Raw genomic sequence first — 14,279 nt, forward strand, 5'->3', positions numbered from 1 at the left:
AATAAACTTTAAATTAATTAATCAAGTTTGAATACCTCATTCTACCTTAAAATTAATAACTTAAATCAAGTCTTAATACGGTCACGGTTCAAGATTTTTTTGTCCATTTCAGCGTTCTTTTTACTCTTTTGACGTTGCGTTGACAGCTTTTACCTAAATTCGCGCGGAATATTTTTGTGAAATGGCTCTTAATACACACCGAGTACTCGGCCGAGAGCACTGTCTCGCCCGTTTGCTCGGTACGTGTGATCAAGGCTAAACTCTTTTAGCTGTCCGTCTTTATAATTATTAAAATTAAGGGGTTAAATTCAGGTTTCAGAAGTCAGCTTTTTATTATGTAGAAAAAGAGCACGCTTAAGTTAAAAATATCAATTCAAAAACCCGGAGTCAGTAAATAATTTCTTGTTTTCGGAATTTATTGTTGCAAGAATTAAGATTTTCTTTCTATTTGCTAATTTCGTACCGTACAATCTTCTTTCTTTGTAATAAGCGAAAAACTCTTCAATTACTAAACCAATTTGGTTAAGTCCGAGGGTGGTTCTTGTGAAGCGAAAAATTGAAAACGTTTCGCGGAAATAAGTATTAGGGGAAAGTAGTACGAGTTGATCCCCTGGGGTAAGATGATCTTTCGCGATTGTGCTGAAACCACTAACGTTATTTAGTTNAAGATTAACATCTTTTTATAGATGAACTAGCGGCCGCCCGCGACTTCGTACGCGTGAATCCCGTTTTTCCCGCTAATTCACGTTCCCGTGGGAATTTCGGGAATTCCTTTCTTAGTGCACCTCTACGGTACCTAAGCTACGACCCTTCCAAATTTCAAGTGCCTACGTTTAGCCGTTTAGGCTTTGCGTTGATCTGTCAGTCAGTCAGTCAGTTTCTCCTTTTATATATTTAGATTGGACGTCTGGTTTGTCAGCTAGTGTTTTAGAATCGGTATTTTTAGAACTCATAAAAATTATCCGATTATAGACCGTTTTTTCCTATAATAGTTGCACATAGAAATTTGGCATTACGTTAAAAATACTCCAATTAATAAAGGTGGCTTAATTTACCGGTGCATTTACCTACCAGATATATAGGGTGTTGATTTCAATCCTCGCCATGTTTGTTTAGGTGATCTATATTATGACTTTTATAAAAAAAACACAAAAAAACGAAAGTTTTCCGTGCGACATCAATGGTACTGACGCTCGCAATACTGCAATACGTTTACACTGCGGCACCATCACAGAATAAGTACCACCATGGCACCATCGAGCTACGCGGATTGCTTGCTTAACATGTCGGGTAGCCACGTAAAGTAGATAGTGTAAATAGGTATTTTTCTTTGACTAACTAAAGTTAAAGTTCGTTTTAAATTTTTTTCGAAGTCATTTTTTTACTTGTTCTTGATCAGATTTTTTAAGCTACTTAATCAACTCCCTAAATATGGCGAGGATTGAAATCAACACCCTGTATGTATTTATCTGAGACTTAAGATCTTTTAAAAGTAAAGGCAAAAATCCTCCGGCTGAAAATGATGATGATAAGACTTAAGAAACCAAATGTTGTTTGTACTTAACTTATCGAGTTATATTCAATTTTACATTAAAAATTTAAGATAACTCTTTATAACAATTTTTGTATTCAGGGTTCTACGTAATACCTAATAATGTTTTGGTTTAAAATTTAGGTCAGCTTAGGTAATACGACAGCACCTGTGTCCAACTCAAACAAAATACAACAGGTAAAGCTTGCACAAACCTAACTCACCTCATAAAAACTCAATAATAACTACAATTTTCCACCACTACAATCAACTTAAAAGCGCATCGCGTTGCTTGATTGCGTTAAAACAATTTAAACGACTCTCCGTACGCGGGAGGTGCCGCGGTGACACTGAGAGCGACCGTGTTGATATCACTTTATTTGCTCGGAGGGATAGTTATCCGGGGTAGGGCAATGCGAGAGCTATATTTACAAGAGCTTTAGAACTTAATGCAGGTAAGAGTTAAGTTAGTTTTGCTTGCATTTATGTGAAGAAGTGTTAATTACTTGACTGTGTCCAAACTGAATATCATAAAAACATCATAGGAAACTGCGTCAGCCATTTAAGCCTATTACTTACTACTACTACCTACTAAGCTTTCCAGTCCGTGGTATAATATAAACGAAAACTTTTCTTCCCCAAAGGCCGACAGTTCTTCCACAAGCTATGTGCCTCACCCACTGCCACTTAAGTTTGGCAATTCTGCGGATTAACTATGTTGCGATTACTTTAGTTTTCCTACGGATCTCGTTTTCCTCATTTTTGTCTCGATCATTCAAGTTAGTTAAACTCTGTGTCAACCCGTCTGACCACAGCGTGGGGGGAGTGTAGCCCTTTGGTAAACTAGAAAGGGTCGTGCTCCTGCAGTGGAGACTAAATTAATGATCTCATGATTATGATAAGATAAGTTAAGATAAGATAAGATAAGATAAGATAAGAAAAACTTTATTTGACACAAAGAGAAAAAAATAGAACAAAGGAACTTAAAACTATACACGCATATTTTGTGTCAAAAAGGCGCCCGCTCAGCATTTATGATGACTTATTTATGAAAGTTAACTTCGAACTCCTCCTATTTTATTCTGAATAATTTCGTTGCGGGTCCAATGACAGTTTAACTTTCCCCCGGGACAAACTTGACTTTCACTGGTTTGGTTATTGGCGGTCAAGCTGTAGATCCTGACTACACAGGAGTTGCAGCGGTGGTAACGAGAGGTGGGAATAGTTTTAATTAATATTATTTGAAATTTAACTTCAGAGTTTACTTTTCGCTCAGCCATATCTTTTATTAAGCCGCTGTCTTTACAAGCGTAGGATAAGCCCAGTCCCCCGGGGCGCAGCGAGTCCATCTTAATTCGCGCGACAAATAACTAAATTGTGCCCTCAGCTTTATTTTTACATTTACCATTTGTTATTTGTGGCAAATGAAATTGCCGTTTCAGGGGGCGAAGATTTATTGCTTTTGGTGAAATGGGATAAATCGCTGTGCTTTAATGGGAATACCAAGAAGTCTAGTGTATGGAATGTTTTAGCCTCTGTCTTAGGCTGGGTTGCGCCATCTTACTTTGACTTTAACTACGTCCAAATATCTGTCAAACTCCATACAAAAAACACCGGTTATCGTTATAAGTTACGGTCAAAGATAGGTGGTGCAACTCAGCCTTAAGCTTTTGTTGTAGGCATCGTTCCCTCGGCAATCCAATTTCCCACATTTCCTGGATCACACTGGATCCTGCAATCCCGCAAAACTGGTCAATTTTGAACACACTAATGTGGACATACTAAACTAAAGTATATATTGGCTATGGCAGAATAACAGGGTTTGTGGGTCTTGTTTTTGTCTACTGTAAATGAAACCTGTTTTGAGACAAATAAATACTTGCTATTCTATTCTAAAGGTAATGTGAGTTTGAAATTCAGATTACCTACAAATTCGATTCATTATGGGACTATAAACGCGATGCACATAATATGTGAACTTTATAAACACGCTTACCCTACTAAATAGAATCCTGTAAAAAACAGTTCCTGCAAGAAACGGGATGTCTCCGTGTGGGTACAAGCCCAATAATAAGATTTTTAGTGAGAATGCTGAGAAGTTCAGGGTTTGGAATATTGACGTTGATTGAGATTGACTTCTGTGCTCTAATACTAAGTAATTCCTCATTTCCTCCCACGCAAAGATCCCAGATTCGATTCCCAATGGGACTAACTAAGTACATTTTCTGCTTGGTTTGCAAGTAGGTTGATCTAAGTCCACTCACCTACTTACGCCATCAGTATTCACAAACATTACTATGAGGTCTCACAGTGCGCGTGAACGCACAGGGTGACATACGATCCAATCACAGAGCTCTATTCAATGCTGTGCGTTTCATTTGCTGCTTCGTTTGTGAATACTGGCGTTACCTAGACCACCATCTTTCTTAAGTTTGTCGCCCTAACAAATAAGTTAAAAGCATTGTTTTGTTTCGGCAATTTAATCCAGGGGAGATAGCCAGATTCTTTGTGGTTGAGGATTCCGGGGGAGTTTGCTTTCATTTTTGGCCTGATAAACGTAAAAGCGCTTTTTAAAAGCCTACTTTGTTCGTTTCAGCCTAATAATGACGTCCACTGCTGGACGAAGGCCTCCCCCAAGGCTTTCCATAACAACGGGTCCTGCGCTGCCTGCATCCAGGTTCTTCCGCAAACTTCATTAGATCGTCGGTCCACCTAGTAGGAGGCGTGCCCACGCTTCGTCTTTCGGCCCGTGGTTGCCATTCGAGAAATTTTCTGCCCTAACGGCCATCGTCTCTACGAGTTAATTTTCATCACTTCAGACAGGAATGTAAGATGCAGGCAAAAAGCTCCCATTTTCGGCTATACAATCTAATAATATGTCTTACAAACATTGCTTTATTTCTGCAGCCGGGTAAAAAGTGAATAACATTGAGTTCAAAAATTAGTGTCCGACCGAAACTAGTTTTACGACCGAAACCGAAACCGAAAACGAATTTCGGCAACGGTGTCTATTTCGGCCGAAACCGAAACCGAAACCGAAACTTACTTACAAGGCTCATTTTGAGGGAAAAATAAAGAAAACGTTATTATAATCAATAATCAGTTAGTCTTTATTGTTTTCTCTTTAAATTGCATTAAAATTGAACTTATAAAGCGCCTTTTTACTCTAAAAGGTATCAAATTATGTATTAAAAATGAAAAAGAAGGATTTATACTTAGTCTACATTTTTTTTAATTACTCGCAATATTCAGGACATATACATAACCCGTCCCATGGTCGGGTCTTTTACCTTTATAATTTCTCAAAACAAAACTGGTAGTACGTAAGTTAGTATAGCTACTGTACTTGCCACTTGGATACCTTGGTGATAAATACTAAAATGGACTTTGAAACTCTGAATCCATAATATTATCACCATGAAATGCACTGTAGTCATTACTAACTAACTACCTAACTAATGTTTGTTTACGTATAGCATTTGCGAACCAAAAAAAATATTATAGGTTAGATTAAACTTTATTATACTTTTATGCACATTCGGTTTCGGTCGTAGTTTCGGCAAGTTTGCCGCCGAAAACGAAACTAAACCGAAACTCGTGTTTTTACCGAAACTCAACCGAAAACGAAACCGAAACCGAACATTCGGTCGGACACTATCAAAAATGTTTTCACAAGGAACGCTCTGTGAATTTTTAATATCTCCATGAGGGAGTATATTAAATTCTTTGCATATACGTGCTGGTATTGCTAGGGAATCTGCATTGCTAAGATCAATTCTGTTACAGATCTACTTATTCTCGGTAGGTATTTAGTAGTTATGAGTAAGTAATAGATATTTTGAGGTGCTTTAGTTTCAATGTCTGTCAAGATCAGCCGATATTGTAAGTATCATTAGATTTATTGACCCGAAGTTTAGGTATCTCCTATCATATCCAACTCAATCTCAATGAGGCACACCTTGTTTGTTTCAGCCAATTAACGTCCACTGCTGGACAAAAGCCTCCCAATTTTTTTAACGATCGGTCCTGCACTGCCTGCAACTAGATACTTCTTAAATCATCAAAATACATTTCTGCTTAGTTTATAATCATAAATATAGATTTTAGATTTTAGTTTAGTTGTTGTAAAAAGTTGTATTTTTACAACAACTGAACTATAATTTCGTGGAAGCTGTATAGTTTTACATTTCATTGCCTATTCGTTCGTTTTTTATCCAGTAACAGTGTCACTGTGACACTGACATTGACAGTTTGTGTTGCTGAATTTTGTTGTTGTGTGTGGTGTACAAAAATAATTTAAATAATTGTTTTACGATGAAATACGAATGAATTTTGTTATAAGATTATTAATATTTAGATAATTAATAATTGTACATCATGAGTAACATATACATTCAAGAACCGCCGGCTCTAGGCAAGGTAAAATTCAGTGAAATCGTTTTGTGAAATTTTTGGTATTTTTCCTTCTAAATATCCATTAAATTTTTGTGAAAGTCATCAGTTACAATGTATTTTTTACACTAAGACTAGATTCAGCTGTATAAAACAACGAGTGACTTGAAATTTTCTTACTTTCATAGATACCATTCTTGATAAGAAATAATTAAAGTACTTACATTATTCGTTCTAGGTTTATGTACGTTTGTACATACGTGTTGGTACATTTAATACAAATAATTAAAATAGCAAAAATTGGTTAATCATTATTTTATAAGTGACTCATCTTGCATGAAGAGATAAAACCCAAGTATTTTATATAAAAGGTGGACCGATGACTATGAAGTCACTACCTGTATGAAAAGGTAGCAGGAAGGCGCTGGATGCAGGCCGCCACCAACCGGCCATTGTGGAAATCATTGGGGGAGCCTTTTTTTCACAGTGGACGTCCTATGGCTGAAAATGATGATGATGATTTTATACACACTGCTGTGATTGCATTTTGAGACTATTATACATTAATAATGTAACTTTATTCTTTAAGGTTCTCCTCAAAACAACCGCTGGAGAAATTGACGTTGAATTATGGACAAAAGAAGCTCCCAAAGCATGCAGGAACTTTATCCAGCTGTGTATGGAAGGATATTATAATGGTAACTTGTACTTCTTTCCTTACTTTACTGCCTTTTATCAATGACTTAACTTATAGCTCGGAGGTGGAATTGTGTAAAGCAATCGTAATCATTTGACAGTTTGACAGAATAATCGTACGTTATGAACTGTCAAATGATAATGATTGCTTTACACAATTCCACCTCAGGTTAGAAAGATAAATTATAAATAATCTCATAACTCATTCAACTTACTTTGTATGACATTTGATTAAAATATACCTTAAAAAGTTAGCCAAATAGCCTGTTTACTTGTTAAATAATAATTGAATAGCACATGCATTAGTAGAGCACAGCATAATTCTATTCTTCTTTTCGTGTCGACAACAAACCTACACAGTATCAGCCCAAAACTTCGCCACAAGATAATTCTATCAATAAGTACACAATTAACTAAATGTCTTTTGCAATAATAATGTGCGTGCTTAGTGCTACCATAATTATTTTTTGTTTTAAAGTCATTTAAAAAATCTTTTTGTTTCACAGGAACAATATTTCACAGAGTAGTGCCAGGGTTTATCGTGCAAGGTGGTGATCCGAATGGAGATGGTACTGGTGGAGAATCCATCTACGGTGCTCCTTTTAAAGTAAGTGTAATAAAACTTAGTAGACAAGATGATGATTGGAGAAATATAATATGTAGTTAAAGGGCAAAGCTGGCATATGTTCAATATTTAAAGAAGTTAAACCTATGTGTTTCAAACATGTATCATTGAGGCTATTTAAAAAAAAAGAGTAGATAAGATGATGATTGGAGAAATATAATATGTAGTTAAAGGGCAAAGCTGGCATAATATGTTCAATATTTAAAGAAGTTAAACCTATGTGTTTCAAACATGCACCATTGAGGCTATTTTTTTTTAAAGATAATTACTATTTTTTTATTACACAAATTACTAATACTCCCGTTAGCCCCTTGTGCTAAGCTAAATATGCTTGTATCACGAGTGAGCTCACCTCAATAGTCGAGCGGCGGCGGGGACCGAACCCGCGTTCCCCGGATCGCGAGTCGGCCAGTCCGACCCCTTCACTGAGAGATCTCACAGTAATGTTTATGAATCCGGGTGTAAATGACTAGATGATTAATGATTGATTACTATGATATTAATCTACCAGGATGAGTTCCACTCGCGTCTCCGTTTCAACCGGCGAGGGTTGGTGGCCATGGCCAACGCTGGGAAGGACGACAACGGCTCGCAGTTCTTCTTCACGCTGGCTGCCACTCCAGAGCTGCAGAACAAGCATACTATATTTGGGAAGGTCACCGGTAAGTAGAAGTAAAGTTATAGTGATTAATTAGAAGTACATAATCACTAATCACAATTCTGTTACACAAAAAATGCTTTAAAAATGCATTTTAATTTGTATTAAATGCGATAATTTAAGACTTGTACTATAGTCTGGTCTGCGAGCACGTAGAATTTTGTCCAATGACCCCAAGCTACCCATCCTTATCGCTCGCGCGTAATTATGTTGCTGTCGCGCTCGCACACTCACTGCGGGCGCCCGTCGCACAGTCGCGACAGCAATATAATTACGCGCGAGCGATAAGGATTGGTAGCTAGGGGTCATTGGACAAAATTCTACGTGCTCACAGACCGGGCTTTAGCTTATGGTTGCATAAAGGTCATAGCAGACTTATCAACTATCGCCCTTCGCGCGCTGTCAACCGCGAGGCGAAGCATTTACGTTACGGTGCGGATAAGTGTGCGTTGCAGTATGGAGTTTCATACAAAGAATATTGACCGCCTCGAGTTGATACGGTTACGATCCCTTTCCGGGTTGATAAGTGTGTCTTTTAATCTCACATTTTGTTTGTGATTATGTATCACTAGCGGGTGCCCGCGTCTTTGTACGCGTGGATCCCGTTTTTCCTCCTTAGGGGTGGAGTTTCGTAAAATCCTTTCTTAGCGGATGCCTACGTCATAACATCTACCTGCATGCCAAATTTCAGCCCTATCCGTTCAGTGGTTTGGGCTGTGCGTTGATAGATCACTGTGTCAGTCAGGCAGTCAGTCACCTTTGAGTTTTATATTTTATGTATCATTAGATTAATAAAATCTAACTTAAAACCGTTAACCACTCATACTTCATCCCATTCACATCACAGGTGAAACAATCTACAACATGCTCAAACTAAGCGAGGGTCTGATAGACCACGACGACAGGCCCGAACACCCTCAGAAGATACTCAGCACTACGGTGGTTATTAACCCGTTCACGGATATAGAGCCGCGGGTGACCGAGAAACGGGTTGACGAGGCCCCTAAGAAAAAGAAGAAGGAACGGCAAGGGGTTAAGTGAGTACTGATTTTTTTTTACTTTTCCCTGCGCGAATATCGGTCATTTTATTTAATTTAATATTAGCCTATTGTTAAAAACTGTCAATAAGTTATTCAATAAAGAATTTATTTATTTATTTATTCACTTACTTAATTGCTTTCCCCTTTCAAAAACTGGAATGAAAACTTAAAATATGTAGTAATTTTTTCTTTACCAAAACGTGGAAGTTATCGTGGCCTACATATCACTGATGGAAAGTGATGATTTGGCCGAAAGTGGAAGCGACACCGTACCGTCACATACGGCTGTACTTTGCGAAAAAACAATAAATATACGGAATTCTTACTCGACGGTCAAGTCAGCTTGTGCACGGCCGGTGCAATCCGATCGAAACGTCAGGCAAAAATAGGTAATATTTATTTATTATTACCTAATCGCGAATCGCGTCTAATACTCGTTGTTAAGTTACAACTTACAAATAATAGAGTTCATTATTACATCTCCCACAGAAACCTGGCTATTATACACCACTAAATTTTTATCACCGAAAAAAATTAAACAGGTTATGTAAAAACGTGTGGAATATTGAAAGCAAAAGAAAAAGAAATGGTTTTCATGAAGTTATTTTTTTTAATTAAATTTTCGTTAATCCGTATTTCACGCGTCACAGCTGGGTCACTCCGCTGCTCGCTAGAGTAGTCGTACGCGCTCGCATATTGCCTCGATCTGTCTGTCTCGCTTACGCCTCGACCACGCTTCCAGTGTTATTATTACATACTTAGCCAACTTAGACCATTTTGAATTCTAATAAGTGTTACATTAGCGTACGTAAATAGTGCTCGCGACGCGTGTGTCAATAAATTACCAATTTTAGGAGGATATTTTGAGTCGCTTTATTTTACTCTTTTTTGCATAAATGGGATCAGTATCAATAACTCATTACCCAGAATTTTTTTTTTCGGTGATTAAAATTTAGTGGTGTATATCATAAGATATCGACCTTAATCTCTAACTAATAGAGCCCACAATCCCACAGGAACTTCGGGCTGCTGTCCTTCGGCGAGGAAGCCGAGGAGGATGAAGGCGAAGCGGTCGAATACCGAGGGAAGCCGAAGTCGACACACGACTTGCTAGACGACCCGAAACTTAGCAAGAAGACTGCTGCCGGTGAGACAAATCCAGCTGTTTTATACCCCATTTTCTGCTAAATTTGGATGCTGGTAAGGATTATTCTGAATCCACCTGGCTAGCTAGTTATAATTATTTACTTATTTATTCTTGAATGTCATCATTTACCATATCGCGAACTCTATGTTATATAAGGCGTTATCTGCCAGTAAACCTTCGGGCTATTATTATCATCAGGGCATTCATTTCACCACTGCACCTATCACCACTGCTGTGTGTTTCTGTCCTTTGTTTCTTGTTGTCAAACAGTTTTTTTATGCAGAACAAGGCAGGTATTTGACCGCAATTACACCTAATGTTGTTAATAAGATCTTTCACTTATAGTATAACTTTTTATTAGAAAGGTCACTTCAAGATATCAGTTCTATAATCAGTGCAGTTACCTATTGGGTCCTTCAAGCCGGATGCGAAACTTATAGCGAGTACTTACTTATTACAACTTTTAGTTTTTATACTGATTGTTTGTAAAAAATAAGAATTTATGAAGCTGTTATAATGTAGTAAATCTTTTTTCTTTTTCAGAGCTAGAATTAGAATTAGAAGAGCAAGTGGACCAACAAAGCACGAGCGCAGAAGATATCGAGAAGAAAGAGAAAACAGCAGCAGCCGTATCAAGTATACGAGACAAATTGAACGCTAAGAAGAGAGATAGAACGCCAGACAAGGAGAGCAATAAAAAGAGGAAAGAAGAGACAAAAGAAGACTCAGAGAGCGAGGGAGACGGAGAATATTATTTGGGGAAAGAAAGAGACATGGAAAGACAGAAAGAAAGGTAAATAATTATCATTATAATTTCAGCCACAGGACGTCCACTGCTGAACATAGGCCTCCCCCAATGATTTTCACATCGACCGGTTGGTAGCGGCCTGCATCCAGCGCCTTCCTGTTACCTTTATGAGTACTACATTTTTAATTACAGGTCAGGAGTCAGTGCCTGAGGTATGAAAGCCGTACATGAGGGGTGACATATGAAGAAACAGCATACAAGCACATTTAAGGTTACACTGACGTTTGATGTCACAAAACACCCTCCCGTGTCGCTCCCATAATGTAGACACTGACTCCGTTACCATATTATTATCTCAGTTATAGACTAGACTTGTAATTGATCATATTAAGTTTCCTTCTTCCAAAAACTGGGATAAAAACAGTCATATTATGTTTTTCCCTGGGTCTCAAACTATCAAATTTTATCTAAATCGATTCAGTAGTTTAAGCATGAAAGAGTAACAAACATCCATTCGTCTTCTAGTCCAGTCAATTAATGCTTTAACGACGGTGTAGAGAGAAATCCCTGGAACACAATTTCTCCCCCCTAATCCCCCCTCTCCCCGCCGGCTTAAGGGCTAAGGGCGGGGGCTATGTTCACCTCCTAACTAGTCTAAATAAAGTCCCGATGTCAAAAATTGTGTTCCACGGTTTTCCATCTATAATGCTTTATTGACTGGACTATTCACAAACTTTCGTATTTATGTAATACTAGCTGTGCCCGCGACTTCGTACGCGTGAAAATAGTTTGAATAATATTTCCCGTTTTTGCAACATTTTTCTTTGCTGCAACGTCCCTATTGGCTGTAGGGTGATGTTATTAGCCTAAAGCCTTTCTCGATTAGTGAGCTATCAAACACAGAAATATTTTTTCAAATCGGACCAGTAGTTCCTGAGATTAGCGCATTTAAACAAACTCTTCAGCTTTATAAAATTAAGTATAGATTAGTATAAAAGATTAATACATTATTCAATATTTCCAGGGATCGAATAAGAAACGAAATAAAACAGCTCAAGAAAGAAATGCGCGCGCCGAAAGAGGACAGCAAGAAAGAGAGCGAGACGGAAGATAGCGATAAAAAGAAGATAGAAGAAGACAACGAGATGTACAAGAAATATGTGGAAGAGCAGGAGAAGTATAAGAAAATGAAAGAGAAAATTCCTAAAAAGGGTGCTGACAGGTAAGTTTTTATTTTATAGTATTTTATTTGGATTAGTTGGTAGATATTTAAATAGGTTTTTGTAAATAATTGATCATAAAAACTCATTGATCTTTCGAATGACCAAATTACATAAATGATCAAGTATTTTTTGTCTGATAAATTAGTTTTAATGACGTAGGACACCTATCAACCTGGAAAGGGATCGTGACCGTAGGTGGAATTGTGTAAAGCAATCGTTATTATTTGACAGTTCATAACGTACGATTATTCTGTCAATCGCTTTGTTTAACTGACTTTATCGTATTCTCGAACTGTCAAATGATTACGATTGCTTTACACGATTCCGCCTCGTATCAACTTTAGGCGGTCAGTATTCTTTGTATGTGGTGTACGGTAAGGTAAACGCTTCGCCTCGCGGTTGACAAGTCGATGACAGCTTGAAAAGGCGATACGCTATTGATCCCGTTCCGAATTGATAAGTCTGCTATGACCTTTAAATCCACGAGGAGATTTGAGTGTCACGACATGTGCAATCAACCTCTGGTTATTATTCTTACACATTTTATATTAAAAATCTACACACATTTAGATTACTATGTACAGGTACGCTATGTTTAGATAAATTACAACAAAAAATCACCCACAAAAACCATTTAGGTTGAGTTGCACCCTCTTACTTTAACGTCAAAAATCTGTCAAACTCCATGCAAAAAGCACTGATTATTGTTACGGTTAAGATAAGGTGGTGCAACTCAGCCTTACATTTCAAAAAACGCATATAAGTTTTTCTTTGTGTTAGTTATGATGAAATTCACTAAGATTGACGATTTCTCGAATTTTATACGTAAAAAAAGTATTTCGAGTTTTTTTGACGTGTTTATGAAAATCATCAGATGTGATTAAAAATGAATTTTGAACTTGAAAAGAATATGTTGTGTTTGTTATGACTTTGAAACGCAGAAGAGTCTATCCAACAAGACTGAAAACGCCTAAAAATAACAGACAAGCACTCATTTCAAGAACAGCAATAAGAATAAAGAAGATTTGTAACTGGACTAATGCAAGAAAACATTTTCAGAAGGCGAAGGTACAAGTTCACGAAAACGCCAAAACGAAAGCCATGGGTGAAGAATTTATACGAAAATCGAGAATATCCCGACAACTACACCGATTCGAAGTTTCTGGAAGACCTGAGGAAAAACCTGTTCGTTCAAAAAGTGACTCTCAGTGAAGCGTTCTACGGTTCCTTTCGGATTGTGTTTAGAATGTGTTTGTGTGTGCTATACGCTGTGCTATTCGTGTACATGTACAACGATTACGTTAATACCAATACCGTTATTTACGCCGGAATAACGGTAACGGTATTCTGTTATTTATTGTACGTCGTTTTTGAAGGAAGCGACCAGTTAAGGCATGTGAGAACTGTGCTAGTTTATTTAGTTTTAGGTTATTTACTGTCACCTATAGTACATACTTTGACAGATACTGTCAGCACAGATACGATATACGCTTGGGCTGTCATAATGATGTTGGTGCATTTGATATTTTTTGACTACGAAGTAAAAGTAGCATTAGTGTCTAAATCTTTATCTATAAACGCGGCCATTTTTGCATCTGTTTGTCTAGTATCTAGACTGGCAACACCGTTCGATGCGTTCATTTTGCTGACCGTATCTGTCATCTTTTTCGTTCTAAGCCCGCAGCTTTTCAAAGTGCTGCTATACACAAGATTGTTTACATTCATTTATTTTATAACGTTATTAATAACGTTGGCGAGTCTGTACACTGTATCGGTAACGTTACTGTGTTATTTCGTTATTTTGGTGGGCATTGTGAACGTGTATTGCCCGGTTATGTTTGTGAGATGGCAGAAATATAAAGCCAATATTTATGGGCCGTGGGACGAAGCGGTAATAAATGATAGCGATGATTTAGATGAATGCTTGCAAAATATATGAAGTGTCTTAGAAATTAGAGGTCCAGCGCTTAAATCAAGTCTGTATCTGAGGTATGGAAGCGGCACGGGAGCGACCATTTTTAAAATGAAATAGTTTATTTAGTACATAGGCCCGGGCAGGGTACTTTGACATAATATTATGACGTGACAGAGCATACAAATATGAAGTCTTGCTGACATTTGACGTCACAAAAACACGCAGGAGTCAACTCAGTTCTGTGGTATGCTTATAAAAGAAAAGTACAAAATGTAGGTAGTGTTGTGGTTAATTTATAATTATT

At 37.5% G+C, this 14,279-nt stretch overlaps 1 protein-coding gene across 1 annotated transcript; it reads left to right on the forward strand.

The window, feature by feature from the left end:
• Nucleotides 1-5,795: 5,795 nt before the first annotated feature.
• Nucleotides 5,796-14,037, forward strand: LOC114356820 (spliceosome-associated protein CWC27 homolog). The gene is made up of 9 exons (XM_028310182.1): nucleotides 5,796-5,950; nucleotides 6,513-6,621; nucleotides 7,126-7,226; nucleotides 7,756-7,906; nucleotides 8,750-8,939; nucleotides 9,959-10,089; nucleotides 10,633-10,882; nucleotides 11,862-12,059; nucleotides 13,120-14,037. Exons 1-9 carry the CDS (start codon nucleotides 5,909-5,911, stop codon nucleotides 13,997-13,999), a joined length of 2,052 nt encoding a protein of 683 aa, XP_028165983.1. The 5' UTR covers nucleotides 5,796-5,908; the 3' UTR covers nucleotides 14,000-14,037.
• The last annotated feature ends 242 nt before the right edge of the window (nucleotides 14,038-14,279 follow it).

This window comes from Ostrinia furnacalis, unplaced genomic scaffold, assembly GCF_004193835.3.
Source record: "Ostrinia furnacalis isolate ACB-3 unplaced genomic scaffold, ASM419383v2 OfSCF2964, whole genome shotgun sequence".
NCBI lineage: Eukaryota > Metazoa > Arthropoda > Insecta > Lepidoptera > Crambidae > Ostrinia > Ostrinia furnacalis.